This window comes from Brassica napus, chromosome C3 (genome assembly GCF_020379485.1).
Source record: "Brassica napus cultivar Da-Ae chromosome C3, Da-Ae, whole genome shotgun sequence".
Classification (NCBI taxonomy): Eukaryota; Viridiplantae; Streptophyta; class Magnoliopsida; order Brassicales; family Brassicaceae; genus Brassica; species Brassica napus.
In genome coordinates this window covers 55,834,658-55,860,730 of record NC_063446.1, presented here as the reverse complement: position 1 = coordinate 55,860,730, position 26,073 = coordinate 55,834,658, and the positions used below count along the sequence as shown (strand labels likewise).

The following is a 26,073-nucleotide window of genomic DNA, read 5'->3' as shown; positions in this document are numbered from 1 at the left end:
TAATGAATGATCCGATGAGCAGCCTGAAAGTGAACATCAGTAGGAGCAGATAGAAACTGACTCAACCGATGAACAGCATACGTAATATCAGGACGAGTTATCGTGAGATAAAGGAGCCGTCCAATCAACTCACGATAAGGAGTAGCATCAGGCAAAGAGACTCCAGTAGTGGTACTCAAAGGAATAGATGGATCCATTGGGACAGCACACGGCTTTGAGGCAAGCAAACCTGTATCCGCAAGGAGATCCAATGCATACTTCCGTTGAGATACCGAAATGCCTGTCGAGTTTCTTGCTATCTCCAGACCAAGAAAGAATCGAGCAGGGCCTAAGTCTTTTATCTTGAAAGCTTGATGAAGGACCTTCTTAACATCAAGAACAGCTTGAGGATTATTGCTAGCGATGAGAATATCATCAACATAGACAAGCAATGCAATAAAGGATGATCCAGAGGTCTTCACAAAGAGAGAGTGATCTCCTAGAGAAGGTGAGAATCCATTTGCGAGAAGAACAGAAGAGAAACAGTTGTACCATTGGCGAGACGCTTGCTTCAGACCATAGATCGATTTGTTGAGACGGCAAACCGGATTTGGTGGCAAGCTGACACCAGGGGGTGGAGTATATCCCAATGGTAAGCTCATGTATATCTCCTCATCAAGCTCACTATGCAAAACCGCATTAGTGACATCCATTTGATCCAGACTCCAACCTTGTGAAGCTGCAAGACTGAGAATAAGCTTCACACTAGTCATTTTAGCCACTGGAGAGAAGGTATATGTGTAATCAAGACCCTCTTGTTGTGTATATCCTTTAGCAACAAGGCGAGCTTTTCGTCTCTCCACAGTGCCATCTGCATTGTATTTGATCGTATAAATCCATCTGCAACCCACAACATTTTTACCCGGGGGCAGAGAAACAACAGTGAAAGTCTCATTACGATCCATTCCCTCAAACTCCACATTCATTGCTTTTGTCCAGAACTCAGACTTCACGGCTTGCTTAAAAGATGTAGGTACGGTCTCAAGAGAACAGGTAAGGACAGCATCTTTGAAAGAAAAAGAAATGTTATCATATGAGAGAACAGAGGAAAGTGGGTAAAGTGGTTCAGATGAAGGAGAGGAAATGATATTAGCAACATAGTGGTTTTTCAAAGAAGAATCCATAGAAATGAGAGAACAATGGTAATCTGAAAGATAGGTAGGAGCCTTACCTGTTCGTTTTGGCCGAGCTCTACCAGGTTCAGTAACTGTTGTTCCTGAAGTCACAGCTTCTCCATCCAAAGGAACACTTGAAGGAACCGATGGTAATGCAGACGATGATGATGATGCATGTGAATGCAAAGGAACATGAACAGGAATGGCAGAATCAATAGCAACAGGAACAGGTAACGGCAAAATGGAATTAGAGAAGATATTATCTGGTTTTGAACTACTTTCAAGTTTCTGAAATGGAAAATCTGTTTCGTGAAAGAGAACATTTCGAGAGACAGAAACAATACGAGTTTCAATATTTAGAACTTTGTAACCCTTAATGCCTGATGGATATCCCAAGAAAATGCATGGTTCAGCTCGAGGTGAGAATTTATGTCTATCCTTTTGTAGAGTTGATGCATAACACAAGCACCCAAACGATTTTAAGAAACTGTAATCTGGTTTCTCTCCTGTCAACTTTTCATAAGGCGAGATCTTGTTTAAAAGTAATGACGGAGTTCTATTAATGAGAAAAACCGCAGTAAGAACACAATCACTCCAGTATTGTAATGGGACACTAGATTGAAACATTAATGCACGTGCAACATTTAAGAGATGCTGATGCTTACGCTCAACAACAGAGTTCTGTTGAGGAGTGTAAGCACATGAAAATTGATGCATAATACCATTCTCTCTTATCAAGTTTGAAAAGGCAAGTTCTTGAGCATTATCACTACAAATCATTTTGATATTAGCCTTATATTGAGTGCGCACAAGCTTAACAAAAGATGGTAAGATAACAGAAACATCACTTTTATATTTCATCATATAGATCCACGTTACACGAGTATGATCATCTACAATCGTAAGAAAGTATTTGTAACCCTCAACAGACTCAACACTAAAAGGACCCCAAGTGTCTATGTGAATAAGATCAAACGGTTCCTTAGACATGTTATTCTTATGAGGAAAAGGTAAACGACGTTGCTTAGCTAATGGACAAACAGGACAACTAGCATGTTCGAGTAAAGAAGACTTATCTAAAGCAATATCAGCAGAGAGATGTTGTAACTTGGCAGATGGTGGGTGTCCGAGGCGTTGATGCCAAAGAGAACCATCAACCTTCAAGGATCCACAGAAGTTCAACGACGGAGAAAGCATTTGTTGATCAAGAATGTATAGATTGTGAATCACAGAACCTCTACCAATCATCAAGCCCTGAGTATGCTCCTGTATATGACATGAATCAAAAAAGAAATGAGCAGAGTGACGATGTTGTTGTAATAGACTACTAACACTGATGAGATTAAACCGGAAAGATGGCACATGTAAGACATTCAATAAGACAAGTGAATCAGATAAATGCACTATGCCAGTATGAGTTATCGGTTCCTTAGCACCATTTGGAAGAGAGACTGTAACTCCTGAAACAAGAGACACTGAACTAAACAGAGCTAAGTCAGAACAAACATGTGTAGTAGCACCACTATCTATTATCCAGGAACCCAAAGGGAGATTTGTAGATAGGGAAGAAAGTGTTTGGTGTTGAAAGGTTAAAGATTGATGCTCAAAACGCAGGCTAGTGGAAGGAAAAGAGAAATTTGAGACAATACCACTTGAAGATTGATCAGCCATGAAACCTTTGTCTGTGATTGACGCATTAACCAATGACTGTGAAGCAAGAGAGTCAGGAGGTCGCATATGAGACTGTAACTGTTGAATGAGCTGATGAACTTGATCAGGATGAAAAGTAGTTAGATCCAAAGTCCCTGCTTGAGGAGCAATCGAGGAAGCAGTTGTTGCATTAGCAACGTTGTTCTGCTTAGAGTAAGATTGTGCAGGCTTCGTTTGAAGTGGTCTCTGAGAAGAACCAGACTGAGGATTATGCTGAGAGGTGCTTCGCTGAGAGTTGTTGTTGTTGTAGAATCTGTGACCAGGCGGATAGCCATGCAACTTGAAACATTTCTGCACAATGTGTCCTGCAACGCCGCAGTGTGTACAAATAGGACGTGGCCTAGACCGATATGAGTTATCGTTGTTCACAGCAGCATAGGCCGCATTCTCAACTGGTCCAGAGTAGTGAGACTGATCAAACTCACTCGTCGAACTTTGAAAGACAACATTATCAACTCTTGTAGCCGGCTTAATACTCTTCTGACGCTCATCCTGAGTAACCAAGTTAAAAACTTCCTCAATTGGGGGAATTGGTTTCAACATCAGAATGTGACGTCGAGTAGCTTCATAGGACTCATTCAAACCCATCAAGAACTTCATGACACGACTCCTTTGTTGGAGCTTCTCCCAAGACGCTGCAGCACTACACTCACATTTGCCGCACGTACACACAGGGAGATCAACATAATTTTGATACTCCTCCCAAAGCATGACAAGTTCCGTATAGTAGGTACTGATGTCCAAAGAACCTTGCTGGATAGAGCTCAACTTTTGCTCAATCTCAAAGATGCGAGGAGCATCATCCTGCTTAAACCTCGTCATAAGATTCTTCCAAATACATTCAGCACTAGACATGAAGAGCAAACTCTGACCTATCTTCTTAGAAACCGAATTCATTAGCCACGTAGAGACCATATCATTGCACCTAGACCAAGCACCAGAGTCTCTATGATCAGCAGAAGGTTTCAAGATTGTACCGTCAATGAAGCCGAGTTTGTTCCTGACATTAAGAGCCATACGAACGGAACGACGCCAAGAATGGAAGTCAGCACCAGAGGCAAGACGATCCGTAACAAGCGCCAATCCAGCATGATCAGAGTTATGAAGATAGTAAGGATTCTCATACTGATCCACGAGCGGATGAGTCGAAGTAGAAGGCGAAGTCGCCATCGAATGAATGTCAAGAAACGAGTCGAATCAGTGATGAAAGCCGAGTTGAGCTGAATCGAAGTTTGTAAATCGGAATCGAAGAACCGGAACAAAGAAACGAGAGGTCTGCGATGCGAATCGGAGCTCAATCGAAGATGAATCAGAGCTCAGAGGCACACGAGACGAAGAACGACGACGAAACAAACGAAAGCGATCAGATCCAGCACTCGAATCACCAATGAGATGAGGAAATCGAAGAAAAGATTTGAGATCGAAGCACTCATGGCGAGAATCGAAGCTCAAGAACGAAGAAAAATGGCGGAAAAGTTAGTTATGCTCTGATACCATATCAAGATATTGAGAGAGAGAGTACAAAAACTTAAACTGTGTATATTAACTTAATGAATCATGTACAATGTGTGTCCTTTATATACAAGTATACGGTATATAGAAAAGTATGCTAAGCCTCTGTTTCTATACAAGTATTAGAGAGCTTAGTATACTCAATATCTCTTCTATTGATATCTCTTTCGAGATCATCTGATCAAATCTCTGTTACATCTTCTCTGAATTCGGACCAAAGTGAAAAGGTTTTTCGTCTGATTTCTTGTCGGAACAGGTGGAGAAAACTGGCGTCCATGAATATACCACGTCACGACTTTGCATGTGCTGTAGTGGACGGCCTTTTGTACGTGGTCCGAGGCAAGGACTCATGTCGTGAACACATTCTCAGCGCGGAAGTATACAACCCGGAAACTAACCAGTGGAGCCTCATGGATTGTCCAGACCGCCATGTCTTGGGTGACTTCGCATTCTCATTCAAGTCCAAACTCTACGCTGTAAGTAAGAAAGAGATCTAGTCTGGTTGAAACTAAATTTATTCTTTACTTTAATTGATGATGATTTTTTTTTCAGGTAATGGATCGAGGTTCATTGACGTATATGACCCCAAAACGAAGACATGGGAAGAGTTAGACTCGGGAAAATCACTGTTGGTCTATTCCTACACTGTTATTAGGAACAAAGTGTATTTCCTTGACTATAACATGTCGGGACTGGGAGTGTTTGATCTAGAGGAGAATTCCTGGAGCTCGGTGTTTGTGCCTCATGAGTCCCGGAGTGATTCCTGGTTCAGACTAAGGGAATGGAACAATAAGGTTATTCTGATTGCAGGATTCCAGGGATATAACGCCTTAACTGGTGACCTTGATAAAGAGGACGCGTCCAAATGGACAGTCACACAAATTAGACCATCTGGTGATGACGCGACCATCCTTCTCATCAACTTCTGATTTCCCCCCTTTAATTTTGCTTCATTCCCTTTGTGTGTGTGTGTGTATGGCCATTAAACTTGTCAATGATTCGTATGTTTGTGGTGTGTATGATACTAAGCCTGTGGAAATATGCTTTCACGATTATTTTTCATTACCCATTTGTGATTTATTCCTTTTCTGGAATGTGCCTGAAAAAAAAGAGAGCGCCCAAGGAAAAGTTTGAGAAGCTCTTGTTCATAATTATCTCTACATGTAAAAGATTTTGTACAAAAGAATTTTTTTAAAAAATCATCAGCTCGGTGAACCTCGCCCATTAAAATTCGATTGCTACTTTCGTTTGAAACTGAGATGAGCAGAATAAAGCTGCCTCTCTTTCTTCTTTCCATTATTTTCTTTCGTTTGGATCAGAAGATGACTCTGCTGCCACATTCCAATTTTGGCATTGCTGTCGTCAGACCTGTGAATTTATAACCATGAATTCTGAGATATATTGCTATAAGATGTGTTCGCTGATTCGAATACACCAAGTATCAAAGCTATCGAGTCCATCTGCTCAAGGTTTCTTTGGCACAGAAATATCACCAATAGAGCAGCTGCAAAGTTATCATGGAAACCAGTTTGCTTACCTCGCTCTGAGGGTGGTCTAGGACTCCGAGACTTGCATACTTGGAATAAGACTCTTTCGCTAAAGCTTGTCTGGTTATTGCACTCGAAATCCGAGTCTCTTTGGGCAAAATGGACCAAGAAGCACCGGCTTAAAGGGGCCAGCCTATGGAGTATGGATGAGAAAAAACAATGTTCTTGGATATGGTCAATGGCTGAACAATTCCTAAGATGTGAGATTGGAAATGGTGCTTTGGCGTTCTTTTGGTTTGATTATTGGTTACCTATAGGACTGTTGTGATAGACCGTTGAGAGTCTACGTTCGGAAGAGGTCGAGAACAAATGAGGAAGCAAACGTGGCAGGATGACGTGAAAAAGAAGACTTGAAGAATAAAGAAGTGAATAAATAGAAGAGTTATGAGAAATATAGATTCATTCTGTTAGATTGTAACAGGATCATAGGCTTGTAGAGAGTGATCTCACAAGATTGGCAGATTCGAGAGCTTGTTCTCGTTTCTGAGGATCAGATTCATTCGGAACTTTGGTTCTTGGTAAATTTGATATTGTTACTTCTTTGCTAATCGAATAATACAACTATTTGCTTAACAAATTGGTGCGGTGACTCTATCGGATCTACGCGGCGGAGAAACAGATTGTGATCGGCGAAGCGGAGCGGCGAACGACGGAGATGGCGTCGATTGCATCGTTCGATAATGATTTGGAAGAAATGCATAATAATATCGGTGATTTGCGGAAACAAGTCGAGGCGATTCACAGAGGTTGGGAACGTCTTACGAAGTCGAACGAAGAGTTATCAACGCAGATGGCGACAATCGTACAGACGTTATCGCGAATGGAAGCATGGCAGCGAGCTGAAAAAGCTGCGTGGAAGGCAGTTGCAGGAACTTCGATTCAACAAGATCAGGTACATCGTTCGATTCCAGTTACGCCTATGGAAGATCAATCGTTAGGTTATCGAGGAATCGCGAATAATCTGGAATCTAGGAGTGAATTGTTGAAAAAGTGGACCTTCCTAACTTTGTGGGAGCTAATCCAAACGTATGGATCAATAGAGCAGAAAGATTCTTTCGATTGGGGAATTTCTCTGAACGGAAGAGATTTGATTTGCTATCTGTGTGTTTTGAGGGGACAGTATTGAATTGGTTTAACATTGAGTTGGAGGAAGAACCGTTTGTTAGTTGGGAAGACTTCAAGGAAAGATTGGTATTGCGTTTTACTCAACGGATGGAAGATGAACCAGGGAAAAGATTGTTTGCAATCTAAGGGGTCAATTACAGAGTACATCAATGAGTTTGAAGAGTTACGATCAATGGTGACGGGAATAGATGAAAAGAATTTGGTTCATGTATTCTTTAATGGCCTGAAACCTGAGATGAAAGAGGTGATTAAGATGAAGGAACCAAAGGGATTACGTCAGCACATTGCGGCAGTGAGCATGATGGAGGACAGTGCGTTTTGTAAGTCAGTAGCAAGAGTTGCTCATACAGTCACAACATCACGTTCTACGGGTTTTATTCCTCTGCGATCGTCATCAAAATACAACAGTAACAGCCAAGAGACGGGTAGTAGCAGTCAACAAGCTAAACAACAAAGACAGGGTGGTCACGCAGGAGCTAAACGTCTAACTCCAGCAGAGGTGGCAGAGAAAAGACGTTTGGGGTTGTGTTATCAGTGTGATGAGAAGTGGTCCAAGACTCATGAATGCAAATCAGTGGGTTTACAAGTGTTAACGGTGATTGATGGTTGTGAAGTCGAGTTACATAATGAAGAATGGATAGATACTTTTGAAGATGAAAATGGTGTGGTTACAGAACTCATGGAGATATCACTAGCTTCTTTCTTTTGATTATCTTCACCAACGACAACGAAGGTGTGGGGTAACATTGGACAGATGAAGATAGTGGTAATGCTTGACAGTGGTGCAACACATAATTTCTTATCTCCCACGGTGGTTAAACAATTACAAATCACGCCAGTGAGAGATAGGAAATTGGAGATCATATTGGGTAATGGTATTTCTGTCAATGGAACGGGTGTTTGCAAGGATGTACATTTTGGCTTGCCAGTGTTGGAAGACAAAGCTGATTTTATCATGTTGGAACTGGGACAAGTCGATATGATCCTCGGAGTTTAGTGGCTTCGCACGCTGGGGAAGTGTGAAGTGGATTGGGAAAAACACGAGATGTCTTTTGTTTTCAAAGGGGAGCGTGTGACATTATATGGCGATTCGTCACTTCAGAATGGGCACATGAGTCAGAAAGGATTGCAGCTAAATAAGTCTCACTTAAATGGAATTGGCATTGAGTTCTTCCAGGTCAATATTTCCGATAAGCAACAAGAGATTCCACTTCCGATAGAGCACTTACTGGAAAGGCACTTGAAAGTTTTTGCTGAGCCAACTCAGTTACCGCCTCTGCGTGATAGAGAGCACGCTATCAATCTTGTAGCAGTTATTGGGCCCGTAAGTGTTCGTCCTTACCGTTATCCTCACTCATATAAGGAAGAGATGGAAAAGATGGTTTCTCAAATGTTGCAATCGGGCATCATTCATCCAATTCGCAGCCCTTATTCCAGTCCCGTGTTGTTGGTAAAGAAAAAGGATGGGACTTGGCGATTTTGCATTGACTACAGAGCATTGAATAAGGTAACAGTGGCTGACAAATTTCCCATTCCTATGATTGATCAGCTACTAGATGAGTTGTTCGGAGCTCAGATCTTCTCTAAGCTTGACTTGCGATCGAGTTATCATCAAATTCGAATGAAAGAGCAAGATATACACAAGACAACATTCAGGACAGAAGATGGTCATTATGAGTTTGTAGTGATGCCGTTTGGTTTAACAAATGCACCGGCTACATTCCAAGCTCTCATGAACGAGATATTCAGACCATATTTGCGAAAATTCATCTTGGTGTTCTTTGACGATATTCTCATATATAGCAAGACCGTGGAGGAGCATGTACAACATTTGGAGATTGTTCTGAAGCTGTTTGAGAAACACCAACTGTTTGCTAATAAAAAAAAATGCTCTTTTGGACAATCGAAGGTGGAGTATTTGGGTCATTTGATAAGCAGTGAAGGTGTTTCGACTGATCCAGAAAAGACAGAGGCAATGCGTAAATTGTCTATTCCAAAAACAGTGAAGGCTTTAAGAGGATTTTTGGGTTGAACAGGCTATTACAGAAAGTTTGTGAAGGGGTATGGTTCTATAGCTCGACCATTGACTAGTCTATTGAAGAAGGATGCTTTTGAATGGTCGATACAAGCTAAGAAAGCATTTGACGAGTTAAAAATTGCGATGTGTACAACACCGGTCTTAACGTTACCAGATTTTTCTGAAACGTTTGTAGTAGAATCTGATGCGTCTGGTTATGGAGTGGGCGCGGTATTGATGCAAAATCAGAGGCCAGTGGCGTATTTCAGCTCAGGTTTGCCAGATAGGGAACAAATAAAACCCATTTACGAGCGGGAATTGATGGAAATAGTACTAGCGATTCAGAAGTGGCGTCACTATCTGTTTGGTAGGAAGTTTATAGTGCACACTAACCAAAAAAGTTTGAAATTTCTCTTGGAACAACGAGAAGTTTCTTTGGATTATCAACGGTGGCTTACTAAGCTTTTGGGCTATGATTTTGATATAATCTTTAAGCCAGGAGTGGAGAATAAAGCTACAGACGGTTTATCTCGGGTGGGAGTGCATGATTCTGAGCTGACAGAGTTGTCATTAGCTGCACTAACTGTTCCGGCGAGTATTCAAATGCAAGACATCTTTGTGGAGATTGATCAATCACAGGAGTTACAAACATTGAAGACAGCGATTGATAATGGGGCATTTAAGAAAGCTGGCTACGACATTGTGCATGGCAGAATACGGTATAAGGGTCGCTTGTTGTTGGCAAAAGATTCAACTCATATACCGTTGATTCTTAGAGAATATCATGACAGTCTTTTGGGAGGTCATTCAGGGGTATTGAAGACTGTCAAACGTGTTCAAGCGGTGTTTCATTGGCACAAGATGACAAAGTACATTCAGGCTTATGTGGCCGCTTGTGATATATGTCAACGACATAAATATTCAACGCTAACTCCGGCTGGGCTCTTACAACCGTTACCTAGTCCTCAACAGGTGTGGGATGGTCTTTTTATGGATTTTATCAAAGGGCTTTCGGTTTCAGAAGGGGTGAATGTGGTTCTGGTATTGGTTGACCGTCTAAGCAAATTTGCTCACTTCTTAAGTCTGAAGCACCCATTTACGGCAGTGGAAGTTGCAAATGTGTTCATTAAAGAGATCGTTCGCTTACATGGTTTTCCGGCGTCTATTGTATCGGACAGAGATCGCATCTTCTTAAGTTATTTTTGGAAGAGTTTGTTCAGATTGGGAGGAACACAGCTTAAATATAGCACAACCTTTCATCCGCAGACTGATGGGCAAACAGAGGTCCTTAACCGATGTCTTGAAACATATTTGCGTTGCTTTGCCTCGTCTCATCCAAAGTTGTGGGCAAAATACTTACCGTGGGCGGAATTATGGTATAATACAAACTATCATACCGCTTTGGGGACAACGCCGTTTCGGGTCGTATATGGACGGGATCCTCCATCTATATTGAAGTTTGAAGAGGGATCAACTGCTAACTTTGATTTGGAATGTATGTTGAAGGAAAGGGATAGTATGTTGAAGCAGATTAAACAACATTTGTTATTGGCTCAGGATCGAATGAAGACTAATGCTGATAAACATAGGAGAGAGCTAGTGTTTCAGGTGGGTGATATGGTGTTTTTCAAGCTACGACCGTTTCGACAATGTTCGGTGGTCAAACGTTTGTACCAAAAGCTAGCGGCTCGTTACTTTGATCCATTTGAAGTTACTGGTCGTATTGGAGCGGTGGCGTATCAGCTGAAACTACCAGTGGGGTCGAAAATTCATAATGTGTTTCATGTCTCACAATTGAAACCGGTTATTGGATTTACCGCGTTCGTTATCTGATGCAGAGGAGGTGGTGATTGAACCGGCCCAGGTGTTAGACACACGCTATGATGCACAGGGTTGTTTGGAAGCGTTGGTTTCTTGGACAGGTTTACCAGATTATGAGAATTCATGGGAGAAGGCAATAATGTTACTTAAGCAATTTCCTCATCTGAAGCTTGAGGACAAGCTTCGTTTCGACGCGGCGGGTATTGATAGACCGTTGAGAGTCTACGTTCGGAAGAGGTCGAGAACAAATGAGGAAGCAGACGTGGCAGAATGACGTGGAAAAGAAGACTTGAAGAATAAAGAAGTGAATAAATAAAAGAGTTATGAGAAATATAGATACATTTCGTTAGATTGTAACAGAATCATAGGCTTGTAGAGAGTGATCTCACAAGATTGGCAGATTCGAGAGCTTGTTCTCGTTTCTGAGGATCAGATTCATTCGGAACTTTGGTTCTTGGTGAATTTGATATTGTTACTTCTTTGTTAATCGAATAATACAACTATTTGCTTAACACGCTAATTGAGTTCTTTGGAAGTGATGGTTCCGCCGACATCGGTGTCCCTCTTTCCGCCAGGGTAAAGGATTGTTGCACATCTACTGGCTGGTCTCTAAGACCTGCGAGATCTCTTGAAGCAGAGTAACTTCAAATCCTCCTCTGTTCTACCACTCTCCCATCGTCAACAGACAGTCCTGACGTCTTCAAATGGTACGTAAATGACAAATACCTTGACTCCTTCTCGACTAGTAAAACTTGGGAATCTGTTAGACCTCGAGGAACTTGAGTAGATTGGGAATCTGTTGTCTGGTTCAGTGGGCATATACCTAAGCATGCTTTCAACATGTGGGTAGCTAACTATGATAGATTACCAACCCGTTGTCGCCTTGCTGCTTGGGATACAAGCATTGTCAAAACGTGCTTGTTATGTGGACACTATGATGAAAGCAGAGACCACCTTTTCCTAAGGTGCTCTTTCAGCGAACATATATGGAAGGAGATCACTGTACGTCTCGGCTACAGACCGTTCTACTTCCACACCTGGACTGCTCTTATTGCCTGGCTCGATGTTGGAGACACAACGAGCCCTCTCACTCTCAGACGTCTTGTTGCTCAGGCCACCATATATAGCTCTCCTTGCCTCTGCAAAGACATTGACAGACTTCTCAGGAACATAATCCTAGCCAGGAAGAACCGCAGCAAATTCGGTTGCCTAATGCAAGTATGGCTCAAGCATACTGTCTAGTGTGATGTTGATCTTCTATCTCATCATTTAAGCCTTTTGTTGTTTTTTTAACTTTTTTTGACATTAATCGGCTTTACCGTTCAAACCTTTATAAATGTACAACTCAGTTTCATTTTTAATGATAATTAACATACTTATAAAAAAAAAAAAAAGCCCCAAGTAGTATTGCTGGCTTCCATAAAACTTTTCCTTCCACAACCGAAAGGACCAAAGTTATATATGCACAATTAACAATGTTTTCAACCAAGTCGTTATCACTGGGATATAAGCCAAACACAGATTACAAAACTGGATGAATCTAAGACTAAGACTAGATAATCAAACTTAAAAAGAATAACCAACAAACATAACTTGGTATGAAAAGATTTGGAAGCTTGGTTAATGAATCTACTGTAGAATTTAATGTTCAAGCATTCAAGGAAAGTATCCAGTTGTGAAAGTTCGAATACTTCTTTTTAGTATTGCTGTTTTCTTTGAAGTTGTCCAGAAGTTGTGCCATGCCCATGGATTGTGAATCATCTTTATCAGTTTTTGACAATCTGTTTCGAAGAGTTGACATGTTGAATAGTAGAGCTTACATTTCATTCGTTCATAAGAATGTTTCAAGTTTAGCTTATATTGGAGACAACCTCCTCTGGTTTCTGGTGTCTGGTGTCTAGAAGTTATATTTTTCTCTAATGCATTTTCCAAATCCAATCGTAGCTGGTATATTGTGAATTTTGATTGCAAGAATTATCAACCATACAAATATTTTGAAAGTTTAAAACAGTTAGTTTTGGCTGAAGATTTATTGATTCCAAAAGTGCATTAAAATCATTAATTTGTATTGAATGATAAACAATTAAATATTAGTTTTCTTTTTGTAACATAAACTGCAAATATTTAAATATTAGTAATTTTTAAAATAAATAAGCCAATGTGTCAAAAAAAAAAAAAAAGAGTAAGTTGGTGTGGTGATATACTTTGGAAGAGAAGCGCAAGATGAAGAAAAATCCAACAAAGCCCTAAAAGCTTCCGCCAAGGCGCTGGTAATTCCGTCGAACAGTTGGGCTGCATCTTTACCCTAAAACCTCTCTCCCTCTCTCTCTCTTCACTCAGATCTAACCTCTCTATTATCCCCATGTTCGGCACTCCGTCGTCCACGCCGTTGTTCGGTTCCTCCTCAACCTCCGCCTTCGGCACTCCTTCGTCTACCCCTGCGTTCGGTACGCCGTCGTCCACGCCCGCCTTCGGAACGCCCTCAGCCACGCCGGCCTTCGGCACGCCTTCATCCACGCCGGCGTTCGGGACGCCGTCGACATCTTCCTTCGCCTCGGGCGGATTTGGCAACTCGCTCTTCTCCACTCCGTTCTCATCTCAGCAGCCACAGCAACAACAGCAGACGTCGCCGTTCCAGCAGCCGGCGTCTACTGGTTTCGGTTTTCAGTCGCCGTTCAACACGGCGCAGCAGCAGACGCCTTTCCAAAATACGCAATTGACTACTCAGATGGCTCCCGTTGCTCCCATTCCTTTCTCCCTCGCCGATCGTGATATCCAGGTTTTGCTATATCTTGCAATTCCAGATCTGAAATCCCTAATCCTAAGCATCGTGTCTTTCACTCGATTTTGTTTTAGGCCATAGTTGAAGCCTATAAAGAAGATCCGACGAACCCTAAGTATGCGTTTAAGGTTAGTGTGGAAAATTATGAGTTGTGTGAGATGTATCTGTTTAAGTTAAAACTGTTGTTTCTTCCATTTGGTTGCAGCATCTTTTGTTCAGTGTGACTGAACAGCAGTATCGTGTCAAGCCTGCAGCTGTATCAGATGTGAGAATCTTCTTGAATCGTTTCATGGAAGTGTGTACCTTTCTTGTGTCTAATGAGTCTTTTGTTATTGATTTGTCTTGGTGGGTAGATAATGTGGGCAGAGGCCATGAGCAAACTTGAAGGCATGGATTCATCAGAAAGAGAGCGCCTTTGGCCTCAGCTTGTGCAAGGCTTTAAAGATCTTTCTCAGCGCCTTAAGGTTAGATTTCGTCTACTGCCAAGTTTCTTAATTTTTTTTTGTTCAGTGGGTTTAGTTTCTTTTCTATATGTCAGCAAGTTTGTTTATGAGGGGGATTAAGCACTTATTGTTTTTGGAGATTGACATTCAAGAGATGTGGAAAAAATCAATTATTCAGTACATTTGATAAATGAATATTGACACTCTTTGTGTTGGGTACCTGCAGCTTCAAGATGAAGTTCTCGTATCAGATAGGGAAAGAATAAAAACTACTCAGAGCAACGTGAAAATGGTGACTTATCATATCTCCACTGTCTCTCGTCTTTTCACTTGATACTCATCTTACAAGAAATTGTTTGATTTTTATTTTACAGCTTCAAAGACATTTGCAAGCACATACCTTTCCGTCTATTGAAAGGTTGAGACAGAAGGAGCAGAATTTTCAAAGACGCATGTTGAGGGTGAGAGAGAAATCGTTACATTGAAAATCTCATCTTGTTTATGTCAGTTCATATTACAGTCAAATTATATTTACTCTTGTGGTTTGGCTTGTGTGCTTGAAGGTGATGAGGATAGTGGAGGGCTTAGAGGGGAAGGGTTTCCGGTTACCCTTAACAAAAGGAGAGGCCGAACTGTCTGAGAAGCTAACTGGAATAACAAGACAGGTCTGTGTCATTTCTATCAGATTCAACTTTTTGAGGTTTGCACAGTTTGCTACAGAACAAGAACATGGATATATTCTCAGGTGAAAGGTCCTGGAGCAGAGCTTTCAAGGAGGGTGCAAAGTCTGCAGACAATATGTCGCGCTCAAGCAAATTCCTTCTCTGCTGGTAGCTCCATTTATCTCCCGGGGTCAACTAAAATAGACGAGCAGAGTCTGATTGATATGCAGGAGGTATGAGATGCGAGATCTTTAGTCTTTGCTTGTTTTCTTAAACCAATTCATTGTAAAACTGTTTGGGACATTGTAAAACAGGTATTGCAACAGGAGACAGAAGCAATAGGAAGGCTTGGGAACGTATTGAAGCGAGACATGAGGGATATGGAAATCATGGTGGCTGAAGATACAGAGATGACCGAGGACACATAGATGTCCAGTTTCTAATGTCTCATTTCCTTTACTATTGGATTCGCACAAGGCTTTGGACTTTTGACATGTACTTTAGTAGCTGAGCTATAAAAATTCTCAATGTATTGTGTGATTTCTTTTTCATCAATGTATGCAGTTTACTAAAATAGAAGGTCCTCTTCGGAAATGATTCAGAGGATTAGTACACCTTTTCAAGTTCCTTTTGTTTTAACGTATTGTTCCCAGATATATCTAGTCTGGTCATAGTTTCTAACCACGTTCCTGCATAAACCACACAAGGTAGGTAAGGCTACATATACCACAGTGCCTTTTAACATGGCATGTATACCTTATTACTTATCAGGTTTGTGAAGAAGCCTTTTTGTGGATGCGTTTATATATATCCGGTACGTTTATATATCTGCAATGTTCAAATTATTTTTCCCCTTGTCGGTTTTGTTTTGGTGTTGTTGCGGATTTAATGCCACACGTGTGTTATTATTATTTTCCTCTTCCAGCTTTTTGTTTTGGTTTTGTCGTTATTGTGGCAAAAAAAATCGCGTCAGGTTCGTGTTTCAATAGTGGTCGTAGAAATTGCTGGTTTTGTGGAGCTGACACTTCCTTTCTTTCTCATCAAACCCCACTTTTTCCGCCGAGGCTCTACCGTTCCGTTATGCTCCTAACATTTACTTCCCTTTCTTTCTGTTTTTTTTTTTTAATTTCTTGGTGATAACTAATTTTTCAGAGTATTCTTGGTAATTTTTCAAGAATCGAAATTTCCATAAAATTTGGAACAGAAGGCCAAAACTTTGTTGTAGGATATTCATGATTCTTGCTTATTTTGTTTCTTTTTTGGAAAAAGAGATTGTTCTCAGGTTTGTATAAAGCTGTGGCTTAGGTGATTTTTGGAAAATGGATTTAAGCGAGCTCGAAGAGAATTTGTTCGCTGCTAGCGATGCCAAGGTATACTCTCTTTATTTAAAATTTTTAAATTATCACACTTTCAGAAAAAAAATCCCTGTCGGTGGCTGTTGGAATCATATAGAACAGAAAAATGGGGATTTTCTGCGTATGTTATCATCTCTTTTATGTATGTTCTTACGTTATTGCAATGTGATTTGCGTCTAGTAGTTGCCTTTAGCCTGATCAATGGTAGCCAAAGGCAACACATTTCTCTACCATAACGTTAAAAAATTCATCTCTATGTTATCATCAAGTTTTGTATGTTCAACAGTTCTCGTTATGTATTTTTGACGTTATAGCAAAAAAGGTTATATTGAGTCTAGTAGCTGCCTTTGATACATTTTTTCCCCATTGGCCTTTGTTAATTGTAACCAAATGTTGGGTTGAGAGATGTAATTTGATGGGTCTTGTTCTCTCTATGCAAAACTAAAGTTGTGTGATAATGGCCTTCATTGCTGAAAATGCAGTTACACAGAGATATGTGCAAGGAACTATCTGCAGTTTATTGCAAGGTATTGTCTATCTTCCCTTCCTTGGAAGAAGCACGTCCCCGGAGTAAATCAGGGATTCAAGCCTTGTGCTCGTTACATATCGCGCTTGAGAAAGCCAAGAACATTCTTCAACACTGCTCTGAGTGTAGCAAACTTTACTTGGTCCGTTTCTCTTCCTTTGGATACATATACTCTTTTGTGTTTGGGTCTCTTCAATTCCTCCATTTCTTCTGAACAGGCTATAACTGGAGACGCTGTTCTGTTAAAATTTGAGAAAACAAAGTCTGCACTTATCGATAGTCTTAGACGCGTGGAGGACATTGTCCCTAGCTCAATTGGCTCTCAGGTGATGTCTGTTTAAGTGAATATAACCAATCTGATTGATCAAATGGTCTCAACTAGTTTCTAGTTTCGAATCCTAACTACAATTTTCTTTTTGGTTTCTTCAGATTTTGGATATTGTAGGTGAACTAGAGCACACCAAGTTCTTGCTTGATCCATCAGAGAAAGAAGTCGGCGACAGTATAATCGCACTACTACAACAAGGCAAGAAATTTGACAACGGCACCGACAACGCCGAGCTTGAAATATTCCACCAAGCAGCTACTAAACTCAGCATAACTTCATCCAGATCAGCTCTTGCAGAGCGGCGTGCTCTAAAGAAGCTCATTGACAAGGCACGTGCGGAAGAAGACAAACGGAAAGAGTCAATCGTGGCTTACCTCTTGCATCTCATGAGAAAATACTCCAAGCTTTTCAGAAGCGAAGCTGTGGATGAGAATGACTCTCAGTGTTCGCCACCATGTTCCCCCACTGGTAATGAAGACCGTCCCCATGCGTTTGGGCGTCAGCTATCTAAGTTTGGTTCTGTTAATAACAGTAGGAAACCAGGACAGATGATGCCAACTCCACCAGAAGAACTCAGGTGTCCCATATCCTTGCAGCTTATGTGTGATCCTGTCATTATTGCCTCTGGACAGACTTATGAACGTGTCTGTATCGAGAAATGGTTGAGTGATGGACATAACTCTTGCCCCAAGACTCAGCAGCAGCTCCCACATCTTTCCCTGACTCCTAATTACTGTGTGAAAGGTCTGATTGCGAGCTGGTGTGAGCAGAATGGAATCACAGTCCCTACTGAACCACCACAATCTCTTGACCTCAACTACTGGAGACTAGCGCTGTCTGACTCTGATAGTAGATCTTGCACACCGAAGGACGCAAAACTCGTTCCTTTGGAGGAGAGTAGTACTATTGGTCCGGAACAACAACAACACAAAGAAGATGTCACTGTGGCTGATGTAGATGTTGAGGAGACTTCTGCTGCTATCAATGTTCTAGAACAGTATCAGGATATATTGGCTATCTTGGACAAAGAGGAGGACTTGGGTGAAAAATGCAAAGTAGTAGAGAACGTCAGGCTGTTGCTAAAGGATGATGAAGAGGCTAGGATCCTCATGGGAGGTAATGGGTTTGTTGAAGCTTTCTTGCGGTTTTTAGAATCAGCTGTTCATGAAAACGATGTAGCCGCACAGGAGACTGGAGCTATGGCTTTGTTTAACTTAGCAGTCAACAATAACAGGTTAGTTAGCACATCCTATCTTTGTTACCAATCAAAAATCCTAAGCAACGTCACTGTATGCTCTTTGCTAATATCTTCTGTTTTGCTTGTTTTGATGTTCTGTAGGAACAAAGAGTTGATGCTGACTTCAGGAGTCATCCCGCTGCTAGAGAAAATGATCACTTGTCCTCACTCCCAAGGGCCAGCAACTGCGTTATATCTAAACCTCTCCTGCCTAGAGAAAGCCAAGCCTGTGATTGGCTCAAGTCAAGCAGTTGCCTTTTTCGTGAAGCTTCTTCTTCAGGAAGAAACACAGTGCAAGCTGGACGCTCTTCACGCTCTCTACAACCTCTCAACCCACTCTCCCAACATCCCCACTCTCCTTTCATGTAACATCATCAAAACCCTCCAAGTCCTAGCATCAACAGGTGACCACTTGTGGATAGAGAAGTCATTAGCGGTATTAATAAACTTAGCCTCTAGCCAAGAAGGGAAAGAAGAGATGATATCATCACAAGGGATGATCAGCACTCTCGCAACGGTCCTGGACGCTGGTGACACGGTGGAACAAGAGCAGGCCGTTTCTTGCCTTGTGATCTTGTGCACGGGAAGCGAGCAGTGTATTCAGATGGTGCTGCAAGAAGGAGTGATTCCGTCTCTGGTTTCCATCTCGGTGAATGGAAGTAGCCGAGGAAGAGACAAGTCTCAGAAGCTTCTGATGCTGTTCAGGGAACAGAGGCAACGAGAACAGGCGTCGCCGAATAAAGATGACGCTCCCAGGAAAAGCTTGTCTGCGCCATTGCCAATGTCTGTACCTGCTCAAGCTTCAGCTCAACCAGGGTCAGAGGGGAAGCCTTTGTTTAAATCAACCTCTGCAAGGAGGACAATGACGAGAGCATTCAGCTTCTTTTGGAAGAAAAGCTACTCCATCCACCGTTGAGAAGGAAAAGATACATTTGGAGTGTGTTCACATTTACATACTCGTATGTAAAGCTGTTTTTTTTTTCCTTTGATCCTTAACTTCTTACACAAGTCATCTGATAGGGAAGAACGATATGTAAATGCCACTTTGGGACCTCACCTCACCATTTTTGCTCACTTTTCCTCTCTCACCAGAGGTAATCGTGTAGATAGCTTACTGATGTAACAGTTTTATTTTTTTTCTTCTATATATGAAACCTCACTTTCAGTACAAAAACAGAACCCAATTCGACCAGAAAAAGAATCTGAGCCAACAAGCCTTTAAAGCAGAACTCGTCTTTTAGTTTGCTTAACTGTCTCTGTGGTTCTTGTCTAAGTTATATTGATGTACATTCAATCAGACCAACAGATTGCTTGGTGTGTGAAGTGTAGTATTCCTTTGGACCAACAGATTGCTTGGTGTGTGAAGTGTAGTATTCCTTTGGACCATACTCTGCAGATGAGAGATGTCTTCACTATCATACTTGGTAAGCAATGAACAATGCCAATTACTCCACAAATTCTTTGTATTCTATTTATTATTTTCCAAATAAAGATCACGTTCTTTTTTGTTATGGTGTTTCAAGTTTTCTTTACATTTCAAATAGAAAGTTCATGAATACGATTATATATATAGTGAAATCAAACCAAGGCTTTGAATGTAAATCTGCTTCGGTTCTGTCCACTGTCGAGTGGTTTCACTAGGCAATGAAGCAGGCGAGTTGCGTCTATGATTGGTTCGTTCACGTTAGCTAGTAGCTACCCTGGTAAATAAATATCCAGTGACTGCTGTGACACTTCCAAGCATTCCACCAGCAACGACCTGATCGCTCACCAAATGTAAAACAGAATCTGATGAGAACAAGAACTGGGTTCACCAAAGCACAGTAACGAATCAGAGAGTAGTTCACATATCAATCAAAGTAAAAAAACAAACTTGACTTTGTTATGGAGTTCAACTTCCATCAACTCACAAACCCAACTCGACTGTTTGTGTGGTCTGTAGCACCATGATTGATAATTGTTAAAAACAAGCCTAATAACATTACCTGGGGAGGGGTATGGCCGAGAAGTTCACGCAATGGTCTGCTTTCAGCCAAGGGATGTTCTGCAGGAAGTTCGTAGACAATCTGATTGAGAACCTGTAAAATGAATCAGACCCCAGAGATGAGGATACCACAGCTCAAATGCATCACTAAAAAAATCAATAAAGATAAAAGCTGGAGGCAGCAATGAAACCTCAGCTTGGCGACCAGCGTGTAACCTGACACCAGTAGCATCATACATCACCTGCCACCCAAAAATCAATCACACATATAAAGAATATAAACAAACAAGAGAGAGTAGTAGCTAAAAAAAGAGTTCCAAAACTTACAACAGAAGCTAAGATCAAAGCAATAGCGAAATGAGAACCACCGAAGCCCTCTTGTAAACCGATTGCAACCGCGAGAGCAGTAACGGTAGCTGAATGAGAAGAAGGCATTCCTCCGGAGCCAATAAGCTGTTTGAGATCCCATCTCCTTTCCCTATACCTGCAGAACCACCAAGTAAACACGTTAAAACAAAAAAAAAAGATCCTCCTTTTATGCCTAAAACGCCTATTAGAAAACTGTAAGGGAAACGCAAAAGATCTATCTTTTACGACGAAAGTCAACGGCTTCTCGTTCTTAAGATCGAAATACAGATCTGTATCAAAGATCACTCCTTTTTAACTATGAATGTAGAAAGGAGGGATGAAGGTACCAGGAGGTGAAGAGTTTGATGAATTGAGCGATGGTGAAAGCCGTGAGGGAGGAGATGAGAGGGTAATTCGTGAAAATGGTGAAATAATGATGAGTCGAAGACGTCGTGGCCGTGGAATCCTCCATGGCGCCCGATGGTGGATGAATGGATCTTGTCAGGGATCGATCAATTCGCGCGATAGCTTTTAGCTAGAAAAGGATGAAGAATCCATAGAAAGGTATATACCGATTCGCTTTCTCTATCTCTCTATTCAAACTGTCTCCCTATGGCGTCTGCGTAGACGTTCAACCTTCTTCGTCTTTTTTTTCTTTCCTTTGACCAACTCTTTTTTTTTTTTTTTTCGAAAAGAATCCACAAAAGTAAATTTACTCCAAATCTAACAGAAAACAATAACATTTTTTTTATTCTATCAAGATAAGGAAAACAAATTGTATTAATCTAAGTTTTCATGTCTGTTCGAAAACGCGGGCGCCTAGCCGACTAATCGGCCGGCTAGGCGCTCAGCGTAAGGTAGCCGCCGTGATTTCAGCCCAGTCGGTGTCATTAATCAGATTTGCATATAATCGGCCATAAAACCGATTAATCGTTTAAAAATCCGACTAATACAAACTAAACACAATAAAATTTAGACTTTATAAGCTAAGATGTGGGCCTAAAAGCAAGCCTATTCGCGATAGAAGAGTAGAGACCTTCTCATCTGGCGACCTAAAGACCTCTGTTGCTTGGATATAACCGATGTGGGACAGATACAAGTGACACTTAAATTTTTTTTTTTCCACAATCGCATGGATTTAATAAAAAAGGGAAGATGTGTTCCCTCAGGATCGAACCTAGAACCTTTCTATGCAACCAAAGATGAACAAACCGCTGAACTAAGATACTTTTACAAATTTACTTCACATATATTCGTATATATACATATATGTATAATAAAAAACTATAAAAACTAGGTTCCGATTAATCCCCGCTTAATTTTCGATTTATTGATTAGTCGCTAGGCGTTAGCCAACCGCCCGACTAGCGCCTAGCGATTTCTTGACCAGGGGTTTTCATTATGCTACTAGCATTTTCAATGGTTAACTTCATTTTTTTTTCAAAATTTGAATTGAAGTTCTTTAAAAAATGAACCAACATGCTCTCTAATGGTTTACTTCATTTTTTTCTTCAAAATGGAATATTCTAAGTATATTCTATCATTATCAATAATACTTTATATGTTTTCAAATTTACCAATTTTACCCATCTGTTTTGTTTTAACATTAATTCGACCTAATTACTATTCACTACAAGAAAACATAATCTTAACGAGGGCGGTTTTCCTCGTTATTTCGTCGTAAAAGAGGCTTTACGACGAATTAGCGAGGAAACGCGTTTGCTCGTTACACGTCCGTCGTAACACATATTTCCTCGCTAATTCGTCGTAATTTAGCGAGGAATATATTTCGTCGTAAAGACGAAGTAGAACGATTCGTCGTAAAGACGTCGCTACAATTCCTCGTAAGGACGTCGCTACAATTCCTCGTAAATAACTCGAAAAAGTTCCTCGTAATCTACACGTAAATACCTTGAAAGATTTTCCTCGCAAAATACACGTAACAACCACGAAATGATTTCCTCGTAAAATAGTCGTAAACATTTCCTCGTTATTTTCTCGTAAATAATTCCTCGTAAAATACTCGTAAACTGTTCCTCGTCATTTCCTCGTAAGATTTCCACGTAAAGAGGTCGTACTTTAGCTACGAATTTACTTCGTTTTTATTATTTTACAGAATTTTAAAATATAATTAAAAAATAATTAAAATTATTTAATTTAATAATAAATTAAAATTCAAAATAAAAATAAATTCATATGAAAATATTTTATAAATAAATAAGTTTTGAATTTATATAATACAACAACAAAAAAAAAACTAAGGGTCGTTCATCGCCCGGTAGAATTCATCACTCCTCCTCGTAACATCCGCCTCGTTATGTACGTCGTCGGATGACTCGCCATGAATGGGATGTTGTTGTCGCATGTTCCTCAACATGGACTCCCATTCCGGATTTGTGGCCGCAATAACGTCCAAGAAGCCCTCGACTCCACCCATACGAGATTTTGTCGCGGTCAACTCGTTACGCAGCTGAGCGGACTCTCTACGCAGCTCCGTGACTTCATCATCCCGTCGCTGACCATAAGACGATGTCGCTCTCGGAACATCATTGACGGAACCAATACCCAACGTCCGTCCCTTTTTTTTAGGGACAACCTTAAAAACAAAAAATAAATATTGTAAGTAAATATTTAAAGTTAAATTAAATGAATAATTAAAAATTAATTTTTTTGAAAATTTACCTCCTCGTAAATCTTATCCACTTCAAGTGTGGATAAGGTGACGGGTAATCCGTCGGTAGACTGCTGGGTCAGCTGAGTCTGGCGGTCTTCAACCCGAGCAACTACGTCGTTGTAGATTTGCTCGGACTTGCCATCTACAAATACGCCCGCCTTGTTCTTGTGGGTCCTCTCGTAAAGTTCCATAAGAGACGGGAGATGTCCCGTCTCTTTGGCCTAAAAAAACAGTTAAGAAAGTTAGAATAAATTAATATAATTATTAAAAAATTATTTAATAAAATATTTAATTACCATTTCCAAACGGACACCAGCGTGAGGTTTTTGGCCCGTAGTGTGAAGCATCGGCCCGTTCCCGTGCTCATCGACCGTGTTACGGGAGTTAGAGCAAGCCTGGGCGATTCTAATCGAATCAGGAAGGCGCCAATAACGGATGAGGCCATCCCACACGTCCGTGGTGAGCTCAGCGGGTTTGCCACGCTCATACCCCTTCACGATCCAGTCACCCTTCCAGTTGGAGACCGTGTCCAACAAGCGAACTTTCGCTTTCGCGTTAAACTTCTTCCTCACCCTCTCAGTGATCCCCAAAGCCCAATTATATTTTTGCTGTTGGAAAAAATAAATTAACAATTAGTTTTTTAGAAAGTATATATATAAATCATGAAAAAATTAAAATATATATAATTAATTAATAGAAACTTACAGCGTAAATTTTGAACCACGTCTTTCTGACGTAGTGAGGCGTCTTACTCCAGTTTGGATGTGCCATGGAGAAGTAACCCTTGATCGTGTCGGTTACGTCCGATGCAAGACATCCGTCAACCCCCCACCTGGAAAATACAAATTTAAAATATAAATTATTTTTTAATGTTATAAAAGATATTTAAACGAATTAAAAAAATTAATGCAACATACCACAACGTTCCGTCCGGTCGGTCTGGGTCGATGACTGGTAAACCTTCTCTGCCTGGCAGACTGAGAATGTCCTCTACCGTGTACTGCGAGTAAGGAGCACTCGGAGGCACCATCAGATCAGGATGAATATCAGCAACCATCGGAGGTGCCATCGGAGGAGGCACAGGAGGAGGCATCGGAGGAGGCACATGAGGAGCCGATGGTGCACTAGAAGAAGTAGACCCAGAGACTCTCTGAGTGTACTGAGTCTCGGGGACAGTCTCCTGGCCCGAAGAACTGGGAGCGGAAGAAGAGGCCGGGTCTAAACGACTACCCGGCTCACCGAAGATCTCTCTGTAATGGGCAGTAAGTCTTCCTTTTCAAACCTGGAAAAAAAAATGAAATTTTTAAAATTAACATCAACAATATATTTTCCAACATTATCCACCTAATCAACACTAAATAACATAAAATCCGCAAACCTATCTAAATTCCCTATACTAACCACCTAATCTATCCTAAACTAACCAAATTAGAGAGGAATCAGGCTCACCATTGCTACGAAATGGAGAGGAAGTAGAGAGGAAGTAGAGAGGAAAGAAAGAGTGAGCGGTCGGGTGTATATATAAGATTACATATCGTCGCAAATTCGTCGTAAATTTACGACGAAATAGCGAGCAGTTACAAAGGCCCGTGTTTTTTTTACGAGGAAATGGCGAGGAATCACAAAGGCCCGTGTTTTTCTTTACGTGGACTTTACGACGATTTTGCTTACGTGGAATTAACGTGATTTATGTTTAAATCTTTTGACGTGGTCTTTACGACGATTTCATCCTACGTGGAATTAACGAGTGTTATGTTTAAATCCGTAGAACCCCAAACCCGAAACCCCAAACCCCAAACCCCAAACCCCAAACCCCAAACCCCAAACCCGAAACCCGAAACCCCAACCCCGAAACCCGAAACCTGAAACCTCAAACCCCATATTTCTTATTTTCTACTTCATATATTCCAAACCCCCATCTTTAATTTTCTACTTCATATATTCCAAACCCAAACCCGAAACCCGAAACCCCAAACCCGAAACCCGAAACCCCAACCCCGAAACCCGAAACCCGAAACCCGAAACCCGAAACCCCAAACCCAAAACCCGAAACCCGAAACTCGAAACCCCAAATCCGAAACCCCAACCCCAAAACCCGAAACCTCAAACCCGAAACCCCAAACCCCAAACCCGAAACCCCAAACCCGAAACCCGAAACCCAAACCCCCATCTTTAATTTTCTACTTCATATATTCCAAACCCCCATCTTTAATTTTCTACTTCATATATCCCTAGAACCCCAAACCCGAAACCTGAAACCCGAAACCCGAAACCCCAACCCCGAAACCCGAAACCCGAAACCCAAAACCCGAAACCCCAAACCCGAAACCCGAAACTCAAAACCCCAAACCCGAAACCCCAACCCCAAAACCCGAAACCTCAAACCCGAATCCCCAAACCCCAAACCCGAAACCCCAAACCCGAAACCCGGAACCCAAACCCCCATCTTTAATTTTCTACTTCATATATTCCAAACCCCCATCTTTAATTTTCTACTTCATATATCCCTAGAACCCCAAACCCGAAACCTGAAACCCGAAACCCCAACCCCGAAACCCGAAACCCGAAACCCGAAACTCCAAACCCGAAACCCGAAACTCGAAACCCCAAACCCGAAACCCCAACCCCAAAACCCGAAACCTCAAACCCGAAACCCCAAACCCCAAACCCCAAACCCAAACCCGAAACCCGAAACCCAAACCCCCATCTTTAATTTTCTACTTCATATATTCCAAACCCCCATCTTTAATTTTCTACTTCATATATCCCTAGAACCCCAAACCGGAAACCTGAAACCCGAAACCCAAAACCCCAAACCCGAAACCTGAAACCCGAAACCCGAAACCCC

At 41.3% G+C, this 26,073-nt stretch overlaps 5 protein-coding genes across 6 annotated transcripts; 4 read left to right on the top strand and 1 right to left on the bottom strand.

The window, feature by feature from the left end:
- The first annotated feature begins 4,256 nt into the window (after positions 1-4,256).
- LOC106361751 (putative F-box/kelch-repeat protein At1g27420) lies at positions 4,257-5,305 on the top strand. The gene is made up of 3 exons (XM_048749800.1): positions 4,257-4,339; positions 4,633-4,856; positions 4,929-5,305. The coding sequence occupies exons 1-3, from the start codon at positions 4,257-4,259 to the stop codon at positions 5,303-5,305; spliced, it is 684 nt and encodes a 227-aa protein (XP_048605757.1).
- Positions 5,306-11,726: 6,421 nt separating this feature from the next.
- Positions 11,727-12,128, top strand: LOC106359191. Its single transcript, XM_013798926.1, has one exon. It carries the CDS (start codon positions 11,727-11,729, stop codon positions 12,126-12,128), a length of 402 nt encoding a protein of 133 aa, XP_013654380.1.
- A 935-nt stretch (positions 12,129-13,063) lies between these two features.
- Positions 13,064-15,396, top strand: LOC106361747 (nuclear pore complex protein NUP54). The gene is made up of 9 exons (XM_013801557.3): positions 13,064-13,665; positions 13,743-13,796; positions 13,874-13,933; positions 14,022-14,132; positions 14,338-14,403; positions 14,486-14,572; positions 14,675-14,776; positions 14,857-15,006; positions 15,088-15,396. Exons 1-9 carry the CDS (start codon positions 13,249-13,251, stop codon positions 15,199-15,201), a joined length of 1,161 nt encoding a protein of 386 aa, XP_013657011.3. The 5' UTR covers positions 13,064-13,248; the 3' UTR covers positions 15,202-15,396.
- A 217-nt stretch (positions 15,397-15,613) lies between these two features.
- Positions 15,614-19,387, top strand: LOC106361752 (U-box domain-containing protein 6-like). Of its 2 annotated transcripts, XM_048750857.1 has the most exons (6): positions 15,774-15,935; positions 16,043-16,143; positions 16,611-16,796; positions 16,873-16,980; positions 17,084-18,216; positions 18,322-19,387. In XM_048750857.1, the coding sequence occupies exons 2-6, from the start codon at positions 16,093-16,095 to the stop codon at positions 19,133-19,135; spliced, it is 2,292 nt and encodes a 763-aa protein (XP_048606814.1). In that variant the 5' UTR covers positions 15,774-15,935; positions 16,043-16,092; the 3' UTR covers positions 19,136-19,387. The 2 variants fall into 2 exon arrangements, with proteins under 2 accessions (XP_048606813.1, XP_048606814.1); XM_048750856.1 differs by having other exon boundaries at positions 15,614-16,143.
- A 277-nt stretch (positions 19,388-19,664) lies between these two features.
- Positions 19,665-21,590, bottom strand: BNAC03G75800D (uncharacterized membrane protein YuiD). Its single transcript, XM_013801561.3, has 5 exons — positions 20,899-21,590; positions 20,531-20,687; positions 20,395-20,445; positions 20,205-20,297; positions 19,665-19,978 (listed from the first exon to the last, which is right to left on the bottom strand). The coding sequence occupies exons 1-5, from the start codon at positions 21,021-21,023 to the stop codon at positions 19,904-19,906; spliced, it is 501 nt and encodes a 166-aa protein (XP_013657015.1). The 5' UTR covers positions 21,024-21,590; the 3' UTR covers positions 19,665-19,903.
- Between the last annotated feature and the right edge of the window lie 4,483 nt (positions 21,591-26,073).

What these genes read in the sequence shown, in the direction of transcription:
- LOC106359191 (XM_013798926.1), top strand. Translation starts at nt 11,727, where the DNA reads ATGTGGGTAGCTAACTATGATAGATTACCAACCCGTTGTCGCCTTGCT.
- BNAC03G75800D (XM_013801561.3), bottom strand. Translation starts at nt 21,023, where the DNA reads ATGGAGGATTCCACGGCCACGACGTCTTCGACTCATCATTATTTCACC. An exon ending in CTTTGATCTTAGCTTCTGTT is followed by an intron (nt 20,446 to 20,530) that starts GTAAGTTTTGGA and finishes TTTGGGTGGCAG; the next exon opens with GTGATGTATGATGCTACTGG. An exon ending in TCGGCCATACCCCTCCCCAG is followed by an intron (nt 19,979 to 20,204) that starts GTAATGTTATTA and finishes GTGAGCGATCAG; the next exon opens with GTCGTTGCTGGTGGAATGCT.
- LOC106361751 (XM_048749800.1), top strand. Translation starts at nt 4,257, where the DNA reads ATGAGGAAATCGAAGAAAAGATTTGAGATCGAAGCACTCATGGCGAGA. An exon ending in CGAAGAAAAATGGCGGAAAA is followed by an intron (nt 4,340 to 4,632) that starts GTTAGTTATGCT and finishes TTGTCGGAACAG; the next exon opens with GTGGAGAAAACTGGCGTCCA. An exon ending in GTCCAAACTCTACGCTGTAA is followed by an intron (nt 4,857 to 4,928) that starts GTAAGAAAGAGA and finishes TTTTTTTTTCAG; the next exon opens with GTAATGGATCGAGGTTCATT.
- LOC106361752 (XM_048750856.1), top strand. Translation starts at nt 16,093, where the DNA reads ATGGATTTAAGCGAGCTCGAAGAGAATTTGTTCGCTGCTAGCGATGCC. An exon ending in CTAGCTCAATTGGCTCTCAG is followed by an intron (nt 16,981 to 17,083) that starts GTGATGTCTGTT and finishes TGGTTTCTTCAG; the next exon opens with ATTTTGGATATTGTAGGTGA. An exon ending in TTAGCAGTCAACAATAACAG is followed by an intron (nt 18,217 to 18,321) that starts GTTAGTTAGCAC and finishes GATGTTCTGTAG; the next exon opens with GAACAAAGAGTTGATGCTGA.
- LOC106361747 (XM_013801557.3), top strand. Translation starts at nt 13,249, where the DNA reads ATGTTCGGCACTCCGTCGTCCACGCCGTTGTTCGGTTCCTCCTCAACC. An exon ending in TCGCCGATCGTGATATCCAG is followed by an intron (nt 13,666 to 13,742) that starts GTTTTGCTATAT and finishes ATTTTGTTTTAG; the next exon opens with GCCATAGTTGAAGCCTATAA. An exon ending in ATCTTTCTCAGCGCCTTAAG is followed by an intron (nt 14,133 to 14,337) that starts GTTAGATTTCGT and finishes GGGTACCTGCAG; the next exon opens with CTTCAAGATGAAGTTCTCGT.